The sequence below is a fragment of the Leucoraja erinacea genome, chromosome 6, assembly GCF_028641065.1.
Source record: "Leucoraja erinacea ecotype New England chromosome 6, Leri_hhj_1, whole genome shotgun sequence".
Lineage (NCBI taxonomy): Eukaryota > Metazoa > Chordata > Chondrichthyes > Rajiformes > Rajidae > Leucoraja > Leucoraja erinaceus.
This window is the reverse complement of record NC_073382.1, coordinates 54940793-54960354: the sequence shown is the minus strand read 5'-3', so window position 1 is coordinate 54960354 and position 19562 is coordinate 54940793. Positions and strand designations below refer to the sequence as shown.

The 19562-nt window shown below is 43.0% G+C and overlaps 1 protein-coding gene across 1 annotated transcript in view; it reads left to right on the top strand.

Annotated features, from left to right (window-relative positions):
• Positions 1 to 19562, top strand: part of ranbp2 (RAN binding protein 2) — a 68540-nt gene that overhangs the window by 10969 nt on the left and 38009 nt on the right. The window contains exons 4-15 of the mRNA XM_055637091.1: positions 1084 to 1239; positions 6395 to 6625; positions 7741 to 7886; positions 9505 to 9700; positions 9810 to 9900; positions 12345 to 12554; positions 13200 to 13381; positions 15118 to 15293; positions 15391 to 15514; positions 16998 to 17159; positions 18292 to 18429; positions 18508 to 18657. Coding sequence (XP_055493066.1) covers positions 1084 to 1239; positions 6395 to 6625; positions 7741 to 7886; positions 9505 to 9700; positions 9810 to 9900; positions 12345 to 12554; positions 13200 to 13381; positions 15118 to 15293; positions 15391 to 15514; positions 16998 to 17159; positions 18292 to 18429; positions 18508 to 18657 — 1962 coding nt within the window. The remainder of the gene's footprint in view (positions 1 to 1083; positions 1240 to 6394; positions 6626 to 7740; positions 7887 to 9504; positions 9701 to 9809; positions 9901 to 12344; positions 12555 to 13199; positions 13382 to 15117; positions 15294 to 15390; positions 15515 to 16997; positions 17160 to 18291; positions 18430 to 18507; positions 18658 to 19562) is intronic.

Here is a 19562-nt window from a genome sequence, read left to right as displayed (position 1 = left end):
TCATATTTGAGAAGTGGGCAAGTAAAACATAAGAGAAATGCAGGTTGGGATTCGTAGCACAAGTAACAATTGTGTGAAAGAATGAAATGCAGTCAAATTCATCTTGAAGGATTTGATGTGTAGGTCAATAGCTAGACATGGCCACAAGATGGTTACAACTGGCAGCTGAAAGTAGCAGGTGTAGAGTTAAAGGAAAAATAACAGCATGTGATTATTAGCCTTGATGTTTGAGGATGGGCAAATAGAGAGATGTTAAATCAAAGATAAATCAAAAATTAGATTAATGTAATTCAGAACCATTTATTGCCTCAAAGGGGTAGCTACTTGCCAATAAAACCAAATAAGGCACAGCATAAAACTAACACAAAGGGCTTTTTTTTTAAAAGCACACCGCGAGAAACTTGACACAGACAAAGATGACCAGATGACTAAAGAGGGACTTAAAGAGATATGTTTTTTTGCAATTAAAGTTATAAGAATTGTGGGTGCTTTCAAAAGCTGAATATGATGATATTCTAAATGAAAGTAAGGAAATAGATCTGCTAAATAATTTGAATCAGTACTTGTGGAGAGTTTTGCATACTGAACATCCCAAAATGATTTTCACCAAAGTTAAAATAATCAAATTAACAAAGCAAATAATAGGATTATAATCAAACTAAAACAACAGTGAATTTATTATGAAACTAACTCTACAAGATCTCAAATGTCGTGCTACATGTCAAAAGTTTCAGTGTGAATATTGGCATTTGGCTGCTGTTCTCTCTGCATTCCAATGCTCTTTGTCTTGACAGTATATTATTTGGAACGAATAGTTGTAACTGCTGGAATGACTTCCTACTTGTCACCTTCAGAGTTGAAGTTCTCATATAAAGAATAACAGATTAAAAACAGCTATGTTTTAAAGTTCTACTTGTTTCTTTCCCTCCTGCTTTAAACCTGTTGCAAGGTTTATTTATCTGAATTTAAGGATTTGCACCTGTGCTTTCAAATGCTGACATCAACAATTTCTAACAGTTTATTTATAAAGCATGGGTAGTTTTTGATTTATTGTCTTTATATTCTCGTGTCCCTTCTTATCAGCGAGTTGTTGAACTGAACCCAATGCAGAAGGATATTATCCTGAAAGTGGCTGATTTGCTGTGCAATAATGGAAACCTTATTGATGGAAGAGCTGACTACTGGTTGGAGAGGGCAGCCAAGCATTTTCCTGGTAATCGGATAATTTATAAACTGAAGGTAAGCACTGTGCTTCTCTAAACAATGAAAGATAATCAGAATTCAGGAGCTTTCATCCATATTTTTCTGCTGATCTAATTCTGGTGATATTTGCTTTGTTTTGTCTTCAATTATGAGTTGCTGGGTTATTCAGTATATACACACATTTAAGATGATTTATGGACAACACAGTACTATGCCATTTAGTTGGATGGGGGATCTTCCAGCTAAGAATCTATTGTCCTTTTTTTTTTTTAAAAAGCGACGTTTTATGTAAAGAGAAATATTTTATGACTAACTTTTCATAGTAATAGTTTTTAAGTATTTTCAGATGAAATGACTGAGTGGACAATAGTAGCATACAATTTTGTGTTAACAATTGTTTAATATATCATATCATAGATCCTTGGTAGACAGAAACTCAGCAGGTGAGGCAGCATCTATGGAGTGAAGGAAATAGGCGATGTTTCGAGTCGAGATCCTTCTTCAGACTGATGTGGGGGTGAGGTGGGAAGAAGAAAGGAAGAGGAGGAGACAGTGGGCTGAGGGAGAGCTGGGAAGGGGAGGAGAAAGCAGGGACTACCTGAAATTGGAGAAGTCAATTTTCATACCACTGGGGAGTAAACTGCCCAAGCGAAATATGAGGTGCTGCTCCTCCAATTTACGGTGGGCCTCACTCTGGCCATGGAGGAGGCCCAGGACAGAAAGGTCGGATTCGGAATGGGAGGGGGAGTTGAAGTGCTGAGCCACCGGGAGATCAGGTTGGTTATTGCAAACCAAGCAGAGGTGTTGGGCGAAGCAATTGCCAAGCTTACACTTGGTCTCGCCGATGTTGAGCAGCTGACGCCTAGAGCAATGGATGAGATTGGAGGAGGTGCAGGTTAACCTCTGCCGCACCTGGAAAGACTGCTTAGGTCCTTGAATGGAGTCGAGGGGGGAGGTAAAGCGACAAGTGTAGCATTTCCTGCGGTTGCAAGTGAAAATGCCAGAAGAGGGGGTGGTTTGGGTGGGAAGGGACGAATTGACCAGGGAGTTACGGAGGGAGCGATCTCTGCGGAAAGCTGACGGGCGGAGATGGGAAGATGTGGCCAGTGGTGGGATCCCGTTGGTAGACAAAAACACTGGAGAAAATCTTTGGGTGAGGCAGCATCTATGGAGTGAAGAAATAGGCGATGTTTCGAGTTGAGACCCTGCTTCAGACTGATGTCGGGGTTGGGGGGTGGGAAAAAGAAAGGAAGAGGCAGAGGCTGTGGGAGAGCTGGAAATTGGAGGGGAACGAGGGAGAAAGCAAGGACTACCTGAAATTGGAGAAGCTAATGTTCATACAGCTGTGGTGTAAACTACCCAAGCAAAATATGAGGTGCTGTTCCTCCAATTTGCGGTAGGCCTCACTATGGCCATGGAGAAGGCCTGGGACTGAAAGGTCGGATTCGGAATGGGAGGGGGAGTTGAAGTGCTGAGCCACCGGGAGATCAGGTTGGTTATTGCGAACTGAGTGGAGGTGTGCGAAGCGATCGTCAAGCCTGCGCTTGTTCTCACCGAGGTTGATCATACATTGAATAATCCAACCACATTTTTGTTTGGAAGTGGAAAGAAATAATAAAAATTGCATTCATTGCAACACAAAAAGAGCTGAGACACTGTATTACAATTTTGCTGCATTTCATTGTGGTATATATCATGTTTTGATTGGTGAATATGTGTAGTTTGTGACTTTATTTGAAGCAGAAATAACATGTGAATGCTTCATTGAGCATAGTTCCGATTGGTAAGTACGAACTTCGTCCGAGCACATTATAGCACGCGTCATGCAAGCCGTCTTAGATGACCACCTAAACTGTCATTTGGCAACCTAAACAGCTGCCTAGGTTGCCCGGCTAGCAACGGAGAAAAAAGTTTAGAGTGCCGCCCCTCCTTCCTCTCTACCCCTCCCTCTCCCTCTCTATCCCCTTCCCTCTCTACCACTGTGGTGAGTACTGGGACCTATGGGTTAGAGGTCGAGTATTGCATTCAGGGATCAGCCCTCCCATGTGACGCCACGCGCCCCCCCCACCCCTCAATCTCTATCCCCCCCCCTCCCTCTCTGCCCCCCCCCCCCCCTCACCCTCCTCCTCTCTACGCACCCTCCTCCTCTCTACTCTACTCCCCCCCCCTCTCTACTCCCCCTCCCTCACCCTCCTCTCTCCTCTCTACCCCTCTCCCTCTCTACCCCCCCTCCCTCTCTACCCCTCCCCCTCCCTCTCTACCCCTCCCTCTCTACCTCCTCCCTCTCTACCGCTCCCCCTCTAACCCCTCCCTCTCTACCGCTCCCCCTCTAACCCCTCCCTCTCTACCCCTCTCCTCTCTCTCTACCCCTCTCCACTCTCTCTACCCCCCTCTCTCTACCCCTCTCCCTCTCCCTCTCTCCCTCTCTCCCCCTCTCCCTCTCTCTCCCCCCCCTCCCCCCCCCCTCTCCCTCTCTCCCCCCCTCTCCCTCTCTCTCTCTCCCGCTCTCCTCCCCTCCCCCTCCCCCTCCCCCTCTCCCCCTCTCTCCCCCCCCCCCCTCCCCCCCCCTCCCCCTCTCCCCCTCTACCCCTCTCCCCCTCTACCCCTCTACCCCTCTACCCCTCTCCCCCTGCGGCATCTTCCAAATGGCCTAAATCTCTCTGTAGACTTTGGAAATCTACTTAATTATCTTACTTATCCACAACACCACCTATCTTAGTATAATCTGCATACTTACTAATCCAATTTACCACACCTTCATCCAGATCATTGATGTACATGACAAACAACAGTGGACCCCACTAGTCACCTGCCTCCATCCTGACAAACAGCCATCCACCATTACTCTCTGGCGTCTCCCATTCAGCCACTGTTGAATCCATCTTGCTACTCCTGCATTAATACCCAACAATTGAACCTTCTTAACCAACCTTCCATGGGGAACCTTGTCAAAGGCCTTACTAAAGTCCATATAGACAACATCCACTGCTTTACCCTCGTCAATTTCCCTAGTAACCTCTTCAAAATATTCAAGAAGATTAGTCAAACATAACCTTCCAGGCACAAATCCATGTTGACTGTTCCTAATCAGACCCGGTTTATCCAGATGCTTATATATATTATCTCTAAGTATCTTTTCCATTAATTTGCCCACCACTGAAGTCAAACTAACAGGTCTATAATTGCTAGGTGTACTCTTAGAACCCTTTTTAAACAATGGAACAACATGCGCAGTACGCCAATCCTCGGGCACTATTCCAGTTTCTAATGACATTTGAAATATTTCTGTCATAGCCCCTGCTATTTCTACACTAAGTTCCCTCGATGTCCTAGGGAATATCCTGGTAGGACCTGGAGACTTATCCACTGTTATATTTTTCAAAAGTGTCAGTACTTCTTTTTCTTTTAATCTCATAGTATCCATAGCTACTCTACTTGTTTCTCTTACCTCACATAATTCAATATCCTTCTCCTTGGTGAATACCGAAGAAAATAAATTGTTCAATATCTCCCCCATCTCTTTTGGCTCTGCAGATAGCTGTCCACTCTGTCTCTCTAATGGACCAATTTTATTCATCATTATCCGTTTGCTATTAATATAGCTGTAGAAACCCTTTGGATTTACTTTCATCTTATTTGCCAAAGCAACCTCATATCTTTTAGCTTTTATAATTTATTTCTTAAGATTCGTATTACATTCTTTATATGCCTCAAGCACCTCATTCACTGCCTATAATTATTGTAGATCTCCCTCTAGTGGGTGTAGTCTGGTCTCGTGGGTCTGGTCTAGTCAGTCTTAATTCGTTATAGCAGTATGGTCCTGCTTGACAAATTACTGATAATGAAGGCAGGTAATGCAATGCAATTAGTCGTCTATTTTATAACCTGTAATGTACACTTGAATGTACACTTCAGGCACGTGCCGTCAGGGTAGGCAAGGAAGGCACTGCGTGCCCTGACTAAAATTGTAAAATGGTAATTACTGAATATAAATAGTAAAGGCATGGGAGAATTCTGCCTATCTACGAGATCGATCTCTTAGGTAGGCATAATTCTCCGTGCCTTTCATCCGCAGCACTTGCAACACGCGAAGGTCTGTGCAGCCCACGTGCCATCAGCGTTGCTTCAAGCCGTCAATGACAAGCGGGGCTGAAGACAGCTGAAATTCTGCCTTTGCTGTACTGCACAAGGGGGTGGGGGGAGTCCCTTTCACAGCATTTGAGGAGTCTGGCCCGGAGTAAAGTTGCGGGGAGGGCAAGAGCATTGTGAAGGGGGGGGTCGGGGCCAGTAACCCACTTGCGACGCTCTTTGCACGGAGCCACCGCATTGAAGCGGGGGGGGGCGGATGAGGGGAGAAGTAGCTTCCCGCAAATCCTTAAATTCCGACAGCGTGATTGAGGTTACTCGGCTGTGGGAATTTAAGGATTTGTGGGAAACGGTGACATGAGCGAAGTCGGCGAGCGGCAGATGAGAGGTGTATAGACGGAGAGCACTGCCAGAGGTGAGCAGGCTGGCAGAAGGCGCCAAGGTGGCAGCCAGTTCTGCTGTCGGGTCCCGGCGGCCTCTCGCAGCCACCCGAGCTGCTTCTATCCCCGGCTACAATGCGGTGGCTCCGCGCCTGGAGCGCTGCAGCAGTGGTGAGTGAGTTACTGGCATTATCCCCGACCCCCTCGTTCTCAGCACTCCTGCCCTCCCAGCAACTTTACCCCTGGGTAGACTCCACATGCTGTGAAAGGAACTCTCCCCCCAATTGGTCCCTTGAACAAGTGTTGTCATGACATAAGATGACAACTGATTCAACTTTTCCCTGTGCTCCCGTTTTTCCCACCATCTCTCCACCTGCCATCACCCTTCACCCCCCTCCAACCCATTCAGTAATTCAGAATAAAGGAGACTTGGAAGCCTTGGGCAAATTGAATTGTTACTGTCTTTATTTTTATTTTTTACTTTTACAGAGAGAACAATCTGCGCATGCGCGGTTTATGTTTTTTTTTAAACCGACTGTCTGACTTCCCTGAATAAATTAATCATGGCACGTGCCTGGTACACTTGATATATTAGAATGTAATTCTTCATCTTATACCATTCTAACTAATACTGGTTTTAGATTGTGAATTATTTCTATTAAAAAAAACTGCACAGAGAATCAGCATCTGCAATCACGTCTTATTTTGGTTTTTTTTTCCTGAAGGAAAAGTTACTGAGCTCAAAGGGACAATTGGACCATTCACAACTGTTTGAACTTATTCAGTCTGAACTACATTCCAGACCAGATGATCCACATGCTAATATACGCTTGGTAGAATTCTACTGTTCTTTTGGGAAACTTGAAGAAGCAGTAAATTTCTGCTTGAATACGGAGAAAAGAAGAGCTCTCTCCAGAAGTTTGGAATGGAACACTTGTCTGGTACAAACATTGAAGGTATCTTTCTCAATTTTTTCGGGAGATCATTTATACAGCTTCTTCTGTTTTATATAAATCTTTTTCTCAGTTCTTACATTTTTAGAGAAAGCCTGCTTTAAAAGTTATTGATAGTTCAAAAATTGGCCAAGGTAGCTAACAATACTATACCAAATGCTTTCCCTTAGTATTCACTGTATATTAAACTCAGGAAAGCAGCAAAAATGCTGAGATCCTTTTTCCTGTTCGGAATATTGGTATGCAATATAACCTTATAACAATTACAGCACGGAAACAGGCCATCTCGGCCCTTCTAGTCCGTGCCGAACACTTATTCTCCCCTTTTATATGTAGCCTAGTCACACATTTGACCACCTTGTTCCATCACCATGCCCCACCCCACAACTCAACTACCTGGGCCACCCCCCAGTCCTCACCCCTACGACCCAGCCCTCACCTCCCTGGGCCCAGTTCTCACTCTCCTCCCCAGGCCCGCACCCATCCATCTCACCCACTCACCAACCACCTGCGCTACTCACCCTCACCCACCCCACCAACTGGGCCCAGACCCTCAACTCTTTATTCCCACCCACACCCCTCTACCCCACAGCCCTTAACCCCAATGCCCAGCCACCCCTTGCCCCTGGACTCTGCCCTTAACCTTCAGACCCCCAGTGCCCAGCCACCCCTTCCCCCCGGACTCTGCCCTTAACCTTCAGACCCCCCAGTGCCCCAGCCACCCCCCCCCCCCCCCCCCTCCTCCAATCTTCACCCCCTCCGACCCAGTCATCGCATGCTCCTACCTCGAGCCCTCACCCGCTCCTACCTCCCAGCCCTCACATGCCCCTACCTCCAGCCCTCACACCCTACCCAGCCCCCAACCCCTTAGTCCTACCCAGCCCTCACCGCCTCCTACCTCCCAATCCTTACCCCCTGCTCTCCCAACCCTCACCCCCAACCTCCAAACCCCCATGCCCTCATATCTCCCAGCCCTCACCCCCCACCTCCCGACCCCACACCCCCCCACCCCCCATCTATCAACACTCACCCCCCACCTCGCAATACAGTATTAGAAAATGTAATGCTTTTGCATTACAGACTTTGTATTTGTCTAAATCATTTTTTGTATTCTGCAGGGATATCTTAGTTCATCAAATGTCTCAGGAGTTGATAAAAATAGATGGCGACCAATACTGAGGGAGTTGCTCCTAGCTTCCTCTAATGTAATGTTTTTGACATTATCAAACAGCGATGTACAAGATTCTATAGATGCTCTAATAAGGTAATCTTTTATAAGTTGCGCAAGAAAATTCATTTTCCAGGTAACCTCGAGAATGATTTCATGAGTAATGACCAAAGCAATAAGTTTCATCAGCTTTTGACTGGAGCACTTTCTGATCTTGCTGATTTTTTCCCTACTGGGAATCTACAAGCTATAGTGTAGCAAAGTGTGGAATCATGCATTTTGGTAGTAGGAATAAAGGTGTGGACTATTTTCTAAATGGGGTGAGAATCCAGAAATCGGAGGTGCAAAGGGACTTGGGAGTGCTGGTGCGGGATTTCCAAAAAGTTAATCTGCAAGTCGAATTGGTAGTAACAAAAGCAAATGCTAGCTTTTTTTTCAAACGGGCTTGTATACAAAAACAGGGATGTAATGCTGAGGCTCTATAAGGCGCTGGAAAGGCCGCGTTTGGAATATTGCGAGCAATTTTGGGCGCCATATCTGAGGATGGATGTGCTGGCTCTGGGGAGTGTCCAGAGGAGGGTTATAAGAATGATCCCAGGAAGGAGTAGGTTAACCTATGGTGAGTGTTTACTGGCACTGGGCCTGTACTCGCTGGAGTTTAGAAGAATGAGGGGGGACCTCATTGAAACATACATAATAGTGGAAGGCTTGGATAGTGTTGCTGTGGAGAGGATGTTTCCACTAGTGTGAGAGGCTAGGACTAGAAGTCATAGTCTCAGAATTAAATGACGTTCTTTTGGAAGGAGATGAGGCAAAATTTCTTTACTCGGAGGGTGGTGAATCTGTGGAATTCTTTGTCAAAGAAGGCTGTGGAGGCCATCAGTGGATATTTTTACGACAATGATAGATAGATTCTTGATTAGTACGGGTGTCGGAGGTTATGGGGAGAAGGCAGGAGAATGGGGTTTGGAGGGAGAGATAGATCAGCCATGATTGGATGGCAGAGTAGACTGGATAGGCTGAATGGCCTAATTGTACTCTTATTCTTTATGACAAGCATCTCCACAAAGGGCAGGAAAGGCAGATGCATGATAGCATATTGCCCTGCTGAGATCAGCTTAACTTAGTATTTGAACCTTAGATCTTGCTCATGCTTTAACAAAGGATCTTGTACATTTATAATCCCTTTGACATAGAAAATTGACCCGTTGCTTTGAGTGGGATTGATTTGGAAAAGGTTAAAAGCAGCCAAAAATATAGAAGAGAAATTGAGTATAGGAGAGGTTTTCTAGAAATAATTAATACAGCAAATTAATCTTAGTTAATTATCGTTCTTTATTTAGTTCTCTCTGGTAATTTCATAATTAGATTACTTTAGGCTATGGTTTTTTGTCAAATTCAAGCATTAGCAATACACAATGTAATCATGAAGTTAATAAACTGCAATTTGTGCAAATGGTGAGAAAGGGGTTAATTGCATTTATTCAGTAGTGTGGGTATCCCAATGGGGATGGTTAAAGTTAATGTATTTCATCTGATCTGGATGAGATAATACAATTTGGTGAGCTAAGCCTGGGATTGTTCATGCAGATTTCAAGCCCAAGCTGTTTATTGATTTATGAGTTGGGATTTATCTCATTTGTAGAAACTGTTTATCATGTTACCTGTTGAGGAAAACATGCCAACTCCATGCTCTCTATATATTTTATTTCAGTTTTGATTATACAATGCACATTACAAAATCGTATATTACCACAACAATGGATGACCTTTCTGCTGCGTTCACGGAATTAAGAGGACATCTCTATTTGCATGCTGGAACACTACTTCTAAAGATGGCTCAACAGAATGAGATCCAGTGGAAAGCAATTGTAGATCTTGCTGCACTGTGCTATCTGATTGCCTATCAGGTAGATTTCTCCAGAGTTTGGAAGGGCTTGAACCATTGGCTTAAGTTCTGTTACTGCCTTTCTTTATAATATTGCTGTAATATGAATGAATGTGTATATTAAATTGCAGGTTCCAAGACCCAAGATAAAATCTATGAAAGCACAAGAGATAAGCAAGGATTTGCTGAACTGGTTAGCGTCAGACAGGCAAAGTCAATCGGGTAATCCACTTTAAAAAAAATGTTTTGTATGGTACTATTTGCAGCCTTTTGGATGTTCCAAATCTGCAGGCATTGATGACTTTATGAAAAGTAGTCGCTGTTTGTCTTGGATACTGAGCGCCAACCAGTATACAGAAAATTATAATGACATATAATCTCATCATTGCTTATTGGCTTAATAATAGCTAGGGCATGGATTTTCCTGCAATCTTAAAATCTTGTTGGGACTTTACAATAAATATTGCATTCTGTTCCATCATCTATATCATTGGTGTACCAAGTAGCCCTGCACTACAATAATTTGGATAATAGAAATTTGCCCTCAAAACACACATCAAATTATGCACTTTCACTGCTTTGGCTGTTTATCATTTGTCTTTGATAATGACCCACTATCTTGAGATATTTTTCCCTTGCCAGGTCTTATTTGTTGGTGCACTCTTTTTATACACTGTCCATTCCTGCTAAATGTAGATGTTCTTGTCCCATCATTTTCCATCATTGGTTCCTTGTTCTTTGTTCTCTGTAGATTCTTTACATTCTAGATTTTCTTCCACATGACGCCCCACTTCTCTCCCTCCACAATTTTCTTTCTCATGGTTATGCAATTTGCCTGAACTCTGTTGTGATAGAAAGGAAGTCCAACATCTTTTTTTCCCAGCACCTTTGCCCCTCAACTTTTCCCCACACCAATCTGAGCCATGTTAATCTCCCTGACCGTGTCAACATTTCACAATTTTGCCCGCGTCTCAGATAATAGCCATGCACAACCGAAACTGGCCCAATTACCCAACTTGCTCTTGCCAACTCGTGCCCCATCTGCACTCGTTCCACCTGACTGCATAGGCCCATATTTCCCTGTATATCTTTTCTATCCATGTAACTGTCCAAATGTATTTTAAATGCTGCTATAGTACCTGCCTTCTCTGGCAGCTCATTTTCTTTATACCTACCACCCTCTGTGGAAAATCCTCGGGTTCCTATTAAATCTTTCCCCTCTTACCTTAAACCAGTGTCCCCACATTCGTGATTCCCCTCGTCTGGATAAGACTCTGCAGTTACCCTAGCTGTTCCCCTCACGATCTTATACACCTCTACACGATCACCCTTCATCCGTTTGCACTCCATGGAATAAAGTCTTATGGGCCTGTCCCACTTAGGCGACTTTTTAAGCGACTGCAGGAGACAGCAGTCGCCACATGTGTGAATTTCACAGACAGTGCTCCACCCGCTTGCCTTGTCCCCCGCCTGCATACCGGGCTGGTGAAGGAAGAGATGTGTGTGTGTGTGTTCCATTCTGACAATCACCGTTCCAGTTGCCGGTTTTTCAGGCGACTGTCGGCAACTTGACAGTCGCGGCAGTCTCCTGTAAAATCGCCTAAGTGGGACAGGCCCATTAGCCTGCCCAACCACTTCCTATAGCTCAGGCCCTCAAGTCCTAGCAACATCCTTGTAAATCTTCTCTGCACTCTTTCCAGCTTAATAATATCCTTTCTACAGTAGGGTTGACCAAAACTGAACACAATACTCCAAATGCAGCCTAACCAAAACTTGTAACATAACATCCCAACTTCTATGCTCAATAGCCTCATACTGATGAAGGCCAATGTGATGTCATTTTTAGGACATTAGGTACCTGCACTCCCAGATCGCTCCACTCCACAACAATCCCCAAGGCCATGCCATTTACAGTGAAAGTCCTGCTCGGTTTTGACGTCTCAAAATGCAACACCTCGCACTTATCTGCATTAAACTCCATTAACCATTCCTCAGCCCACTTGCTCAACTGCTCATGATCCTGCTGAAGTTTTTGATAGCTATCTTGTCCATCTACAGTACTTTAGTGTCATTTGCAAATTTACTAACCATGTTTTCTGTATTCTCATCTATGGCTTCCAGCTGAATTCCAAGTGGCAAGCTATCTTTGCTCATCCCAAGGGGATACTGAATCGCAGGCAATCCAAGCACATTGATAATTGTGTGAGAATTGAAAGATTATTGTGTAATTCTGTTTCTTAATTTGGTGCCTGGCTGCTCAAATACCGAGTAAAAATGTTTCTGTAATCTTGGGGATATCTGTTGGGACCATGACAACTGGAATCTGTGCCCCATTTTAAAGCACTGCTATCACATCTCATTTTCCATCTCGTAGTCTGTTTCAGCTCTTTTGAAACTGAATGCTAAAGGACAGTATAGCCCACTCTCAGTACTCAGCTAATGTTAGCTATGTTAGTTAATTATTATATTCCAGTCTGGAGGAACCTTGATTTTACAGCTGTTGATCAAGCAAAAATAGTATCGAGCCAGAATCGACATTAATGCTGGTTTCCTTGATTTTATTTTCAGTACAAGCTGGTGTTCTTCGCACACAAGAGTTTATTTATTGCTATGTTTTACTTCACATTCTTGTAACTTCTTAACAAAACAATATTCCTTTTGTGCAGGTCACATGTTAATTAACTTAATGAAGGGAAAGCCTAACTTTCACAAAGAAGTGGTGGAAACCTTTGCAAACAAAAGTGGCCAAACTGCATTGATTGAAACATTGTTCGGAAGGCTGCTGAATTCTGAAAGGTCTTTTCTAGCCAATGATGACACACGAGATGTTGCAGGAAAACAACCAGATGCAAATGATCTTCCAATATGGGATGATGGTAAGAAACTTTCTAAAATTTGAAATGTTGCAGCACTTTATCTACAGTAATGACCAGTGTTGCTTGCCGATCCAATTTTAATTTTAACAATTGGTTACAAAGAACCTGGTGGCTGGGATAGTTTTCATTATTTTATTCCCCTTTCTGAAAAAAGGGAGTTGCAAAATAAATTACACACATATGAAGGGGTTAAATTTTCTCTAGTATGGGTGGCACGGTAGAGTTATTGCTTTGCAGCACCAGAGAACTGTGTTTGATCCTGACTACAGGTGTTGTCTGTACGGAGTTTGTACATTCCCCCTGTGACCGTGTGGGTTTCTCCAGGTGCTCCGGTTTCGTCCCACAAGACGTACATGTTTGTAGGTTAATTGTCTTCGGTAAGATTTGTAAATTGTCTCTAGTGTGTAGGACAGTGCTAATGTACAGGGATCGCTGGTTGGCGTGGACTCGGGCCGCAGGCCCTGTTCTTGCACTGTATCTAAACTAAAGCTAAAAACTAAAGTTAATGCTACATCAGGCTTTGCAGACGATAAATTAGTTTACATTTGCACACAATAAGGATGTATTCTGTGTTATGTCTAAATCATAGAGTACATAAATGTACTTCTCAGTTAAAACTAGTTTTGTAATCTGTACCCTTTTTAGGTTGCGTTAAGTTCCATGGTGGAAATTTTCAGCACCTTGTCTGGCTTGGTTTGCAGCAGTTTTCAACACCACAGTTGCCTGTGGTCCGGAATTGGCTAAAGCAGTTATTTCCTAGATTGCCCCAGGAAACATCACGGCTTGACACAAATGCTCCTGAGACTATTTGCATTTTGGATCTTGAGGTATGCTTTTAAAAAGCGATGTTTGTTTTCAAGGTACAGGTGCACAACCTTTTATCCGAAAGCCTTGGGACCAGACACTTTTCGTAATTCAGAATTTGTCGGCCTTCGGAATGGAAATTTTTCAGCGTAGATTTTAATGGCTGGCTCAGTGGTAGAGTGCTCGGCTCATATCCGCAAGGTCGCGAGTTTGCGCCTTGATCCCGGCAGTTACTCGGTCGCGAGTTTGAGTCTTCAATGTTGTTTTTTCTTGCAGAATAAATGTCTGTATGAAATGCAGTGTGTTGAATGAATTCCTGAATTTGTAAATGTGCCCGCAGCATTGAATCACCTCTCGCACTCATGTCACCCTAGCGGGGCTACATGCCCTTGGGCGGCCAAGCTCGGGATTTCAAGAATCGCGAGTTTGCGCCTCGATCCTGGCAGTTACTCGGTCGCGAGTTTGAGTCTTCAATGTAGTTTTTTCTTGCAGAATAAATGTTTGTATGAAATGCAGTGTAGGAGAGGTGTACTGACTGTGTGGGCAGAACTTTGGAAGTGATTGCCCACCAGTCTAAAAAGCCACTGTGTTTCCCTGTCCCTGGGATAGCAGGGGGCGATCAAACAGCACAATACTCCCCTCCCCCTCCAACTCCAGAGGAATCTGCTCCCCAAAGGGCCGCTACGGCGACCAGTGGCAGTTTGCCCACAGCCCGAGCTGCGCACCCTCATCCGCCACCCCAAGAACAAGACGCACCTTGCACACCATCAGCTTCTGCTCCTACGTGTTCCTCTGGAGTTGGAGCGGGGCTGGGCTGGAGTTGCTGCTGGCTGTGGGTCTCTGGGATCTCCGTGCTTGCAGTGGGCCTGGGGGTCGGTGTCCCGTTGGTCCTGACGTCTCCGGCCACCCCCCTGGACTGGAGCTGAGACTGAGAACTGTACCGCCCTTGCCCCCTCCCTCTGCAACTGCAAACAACCCTACTCTCCTGCAAGGGCGGTACAATTCCCGGAGGATGGCAGGTGGCCGGAGACGACAGGACCAACAGGAACCCGCTCCCCAATGGGCCCCTACGACGCCCCAAGCTGCGCCCCGTCATCCGCAACCCAGGTTCCTCTGTAGTCGGAGCGGGGCTGGGCTGGGCTGCTGTTGGCTGTGGGTCTCTGGGTTCTCCGTGCTTGCGGTGGGCCTGGTGGTCGACGTCCAATTGGTTCTGACGTCTCCGGTGACTGGCACGGACCTGCTGCTGCCATCGCCGACGTGAAGACAGTGCAAAGCCCCCGCGCCGGTGCAATGAGCGGGGAGCTGGAGAGGGGAGGGAGGGGGGTCACACACATGGCCGGGAAGCAGAGGGGTGTAGGTGGGGTGAAACTGAAGGGAGCGACAATCTGCTGCTGCCTGCACGCTGAGTTTAAAAAGTTCCCACGCAAGACTCACGACACACTGTGTATCGTGAGTCTACCGTGGGAACTTTTTAACTCGGCAGGCAGCAGCATATTGTCAATTATTAACCCTCCTGCGCAATATACCCTCACCTTCTCTTTTATGAATGTGGATTTAGTTCCCCTTTCTTCGAGGACCGACCGGAGGTTCCACTGTCACCTCTGCGGGCCGCCCTCGGTGAACGTTTTCAAGGACCTTTCTTCAAGGACCGAAAAAATGTCCGCTATTCGTAGGTTTTCGTTATTTGGATCTTCGGATAAAAGGTTGTGCACCTGTGCTACTAAAAATGGACGTCACTGATGTATTCAAATATTTTCAGGTTTTTCTTCTTGGAGTGATATATTCAAGTCACACACAGTTACAAGATAAATCGGCTCATCACTACAATTTACACCAACCACAGTACCTGCCATTATCAATTAGTAAACTACTCTATACAGAGCGACAACGGGCCTGGTGGGATGCTGTTTACAGCCTTATCTACAAAAAAGCACAGTAAGTATTTCATTCGTTTTATAATTAATTGAAGATTTTTGTGTGAACAATTATTCTGTTTTATTGAGACATTTTATTGTATTATCTTTCTTTATAGACCAGGTACATCAGTTAAACTAAGACTCTTAATCCAACGTGAGCTTGGTACCCTGAGAGCATTAGAAAAACATGGTCTTCAACCTGCCCTAATTATACACTGGGCACAAAGCTTGGTCAACACCGTAAGTCTTAATTGGTGTATTTTTTTGAAAATGTCCATTCAGCTTTTGTTGTACCGTTATACAGAATACTTAATGTAATGCATTTAATTTAATTCTGTTAAAATAGAAACATTACATTTATTTACTACCCTCAACATAGTTATAAAACCTAAAGCACATCTGTAAGCTCTAAAAATAAATAAATAAAGAAACAGAAGATATTTATGAATTGTTGTCATCTTGATCTGCCAATCCACTTACCAGCTAATCTTTCAAGCAAATAAATCTAGCGGTTTTGTTTTTCATTGATGGTCAACTAATAAGAATAACTCCTTGTCTCCACCAAAAGTGTATTTAGCACTTGGACTTCAATCAATGAGTCCATCATTGACTGTCTTTACTGCTTTTCTTTACATGTCCATTAACTGCATCTGCCCTCTGCATAACCATCCTGTCCTCAAAATAAACCATTATATCCTTGTCTGGATCTTTCCAGTTTCCCCTCAAGGCCTCTCTATCTTTATCCTATCATTGATATGTCTGTTGCTTTTTTAGTTATAAAACTTTCCTTTTCTTGTGCCTGCAAATCAACATTATAAATGGCTTTCAAATGTAAAAAAAAATATTATCCTTGCCCCTTTAAGATGCCCTTTAACATGAGTGTAATGGTTACAAACCCGGTTTTGAGGTATCGTGTCAATAGTGCAGAATGAATATTTTAATATTGTAAAGATAAAAATGATACATTTTATGAAAGCATTAATAAAAGCAACATGTTTCACACACTTCTGCCTGCTGGAGATTTGTATATACACACAGCCACGTCATGGGATGTATTTACATAATCAATAAGTCAGCGCCTCTTTCCAAATCTGCATGCACTCAGTTATATTTTAACGTCAGTTATACTGATACTGAAAACCAGGATGATCCATTACATGAGTCACAGGGGTAGTCTCGATTTGTCTCTGGGAATAACCCGTTTACTATATCTTATTGTGTTTTTGTAGCCGTTTGTTTTCCCAAATGACCTAACTCGTCTAACATGAATGTTTTTAGCTCTATTTTTGCTCAAAAACATGTTTTTAACCCTTACAATGCTCGCCAAGAAACCTGACCTGAGCCCCTCCAATTTCAAACAGCAGTGCCTGATAGCCCTCTTGTACTTTATTGTTGCTCTGAAATCCACAGCATTTTTCTGTTATTTCTGTTTGACTATTCATTCTGTTTCCCCTCACTCTTTCCCACTACCAGAAGCCTTAATCAAAATGACATGCATCAGACTAATTGTGATGGAAAGACTGAAAACATACCTCTCCCCTGAGGCACTCGCGATCTATTTCATTGATCATGACAACTGTGTTCTCTTTCAACCAGATTGCCTGAAATCTGTTTTATTTGCTTGCTAAGGCACAGTCAACATTTATTGCTTTGTTTGGTATGTCATTATCTCTTTGGGAATAGCAATACACGACCTAATAAGCTTTTTATTTTCTTTGTACAGGGAAATCGATTAAATTCATATTATGACCAGAAGGAATACATTGGACGGAGTGTATTCTATTGGAAGAAAGTTCAGCCATTACTACAGAGCATCAGAAAGAAAAGGAGCATTCATGAACCTATTGATCCATTGTTTATGCATTTCCATAGTAAGGAAATTAAGGTATCCATCTCATCTTCATCTCAGAATTGAAATGTCTCGTGTTGTGCACTTGCTATAACTTGTGATGTAACGTGACAATTTCTTCTTAAATATAGAAGCTTTGATTAAGTTTGGAAATGATTTAATCACTATGGCCCTACATCATCAAGTATACAACACTTTATTGCTGTTTTACTACATTGAGATTCTCCTCTCTTTTCCTAACAATTATGTAATTAGTTGAGAGTCAATGCTGTTTTGTTTTCATAGCTCCCGAAATGGGAGAATGAAATTCCGAAGATAGACACAAAAAGCTGGAGTAACTAAGCGGCCCAGGTAACATCTCTGCAGAAAAGGAATAGGTGGCATTTTGGGTCGAAGCCCATCTTCACACTGCTTTTATAAAAGTGGGAGGATTTGAAGAAGTTGTTGAGAGTGAGGATCAGCTCTGTTAGGCAGAGGAAAGTGTTAATAGAAGCAAATTCGCTGGTTCTGTGTTCGAGGAAGAAACAGGGCTTCAGGTCCTTCCAGGTGGGGGATGGAGGTGTCGTTCTGATATTAATGCCTCAAAATACAGGTCACAACTGAAGAAACTTGTAAAAGCTATGATATTAGTCTCTATGATTTAAGTTTTATTTGCCTGATTCTATTTCTATTGGGGGAGTTGAAATTCCACTTCTGTTTAGATTTTTATCAATCATCATGTTTTCTCTGAAACTCATGCTTTTTGTGGAAGATTTAGTTACGGATTAAACATTGATACCTTGCTCCTGAAATACTTGTATATGATCTTCCCTTTTGCAGCTCTGTTATTTTAAATGTTTTTGAAACGGTGGTAATTCTTTACAACGTAATCTGAATTTCAGTTACAATGGTGGACATTATAGACAATAGGTGCAGTAGTAGGCCATTTGGCCCTTCGTGCCAGCACCGCCATTCAATGTGATCATGGCTGATCATCTCCAATCAGTACCCCGTTCCTACCTTCCCCCCATATCCCCTGACTCCACTATCATTAAGAGCCCTATCTAGCTAACTTTAACTTTATATTCTAAAAGGAAATTTTAATATGTAAAAATGAAAATGTGATTGAGTGTTAGACACTATCGTAGCTATTGGCAATGTGTAAATTAAGGCTGTATGTTTATTCTAGGTTGATGATATTAACAATTATGAAAGGCAAGCAGAAATTGCATTTGCCTTGCTTCATGTAGTTGATGGAAAAACTGATGAGGCGATTGCTGCTTTTGAATCCATCAATAACATCACTGCACATTGGCATCTTGCTATGGTAAGTGATGGATTTATCTATTTTATTTATAGATATGTCTGCAAGTGTTGATATAATTATGATTTTACTGGTTTTTAGATATTTCACAGAAGATCTGAAGAGTATGAAAATGGTGATGGGATGACGCCAGATGAACAAGAAGAATGTAAAAATTGTTTAATTAACAGCAAAGAATATCTGAAAAAAGTCCTGAACGAAACTGAAATTAACATAGCGGCTATTGACAATGTAAGTATCCATTAATTAATATAATTATTTTTATTACATTTCACAGGTGAACGATGACATAAATAGGATTTGTATTGTGCTGGTAAGTGCATCACTGATCTTTGTGGGCAAATTCTTGGCATATTAGAAATTCAATTTTTAACTATATTAGCTATATTGTTTAGATCCTTAATTGCACAATGCTTATTGCAATGACTAATTGATTTAAACAATTCACAATTGTTCTAGGGTTAACTTGTTGATGTAATGGGAATTTAGGCATTAGTGAGTAGTTGAAATTGCATTTCATGGCCATTTGGTAAGCATTGGGGAAATTTGGTGGGGGATCTTACAGGTAATTATTTGGATATGCTCAAGTGAACAACTGCTGGCTGTCGAGGCTTAAGTAAGGTAGATGTCTATTTAACTGTTTATGCCTGTTTTGAACAGGCAAACAAAGTGCATCTCTATTCCCAGCCCCCTCAATTACTTGTTGGTTCTGCCTCTTTCATCTCAGTAGTCACTTAGAAAGTTACTGGCCCTGATAGAGACCCTGCAAGGATTTGAAATGGTGCCCCAATTAACTAGCCGCAGTGTTTTAAACATCTTTAATCCTTCATTTAAACTGACCATTGTTCCCATCTGCTTCAAGAAAATCTCCATCATTCCAGTCCCCAAGAAAAGTAAAGTGACTGCCTAAGTACCATCCAGCAGCTGCCATAAAGACTTTAAAGAAGTACTTTTTGAAAGATTGATAATGGCCCCCATCTGCAAGACTCCAAACCCCTTGCAATTTACGTAAGGAAAGATATGGTTATGGAGAATGCCATCTCTCTTGCACTACATTCAGTCCTGGTTCACAATAAGAATATTTATGTAGCAATGTTCTAAAATTTTGAAATTTAAAAAATCAAGTCTGCAATTTA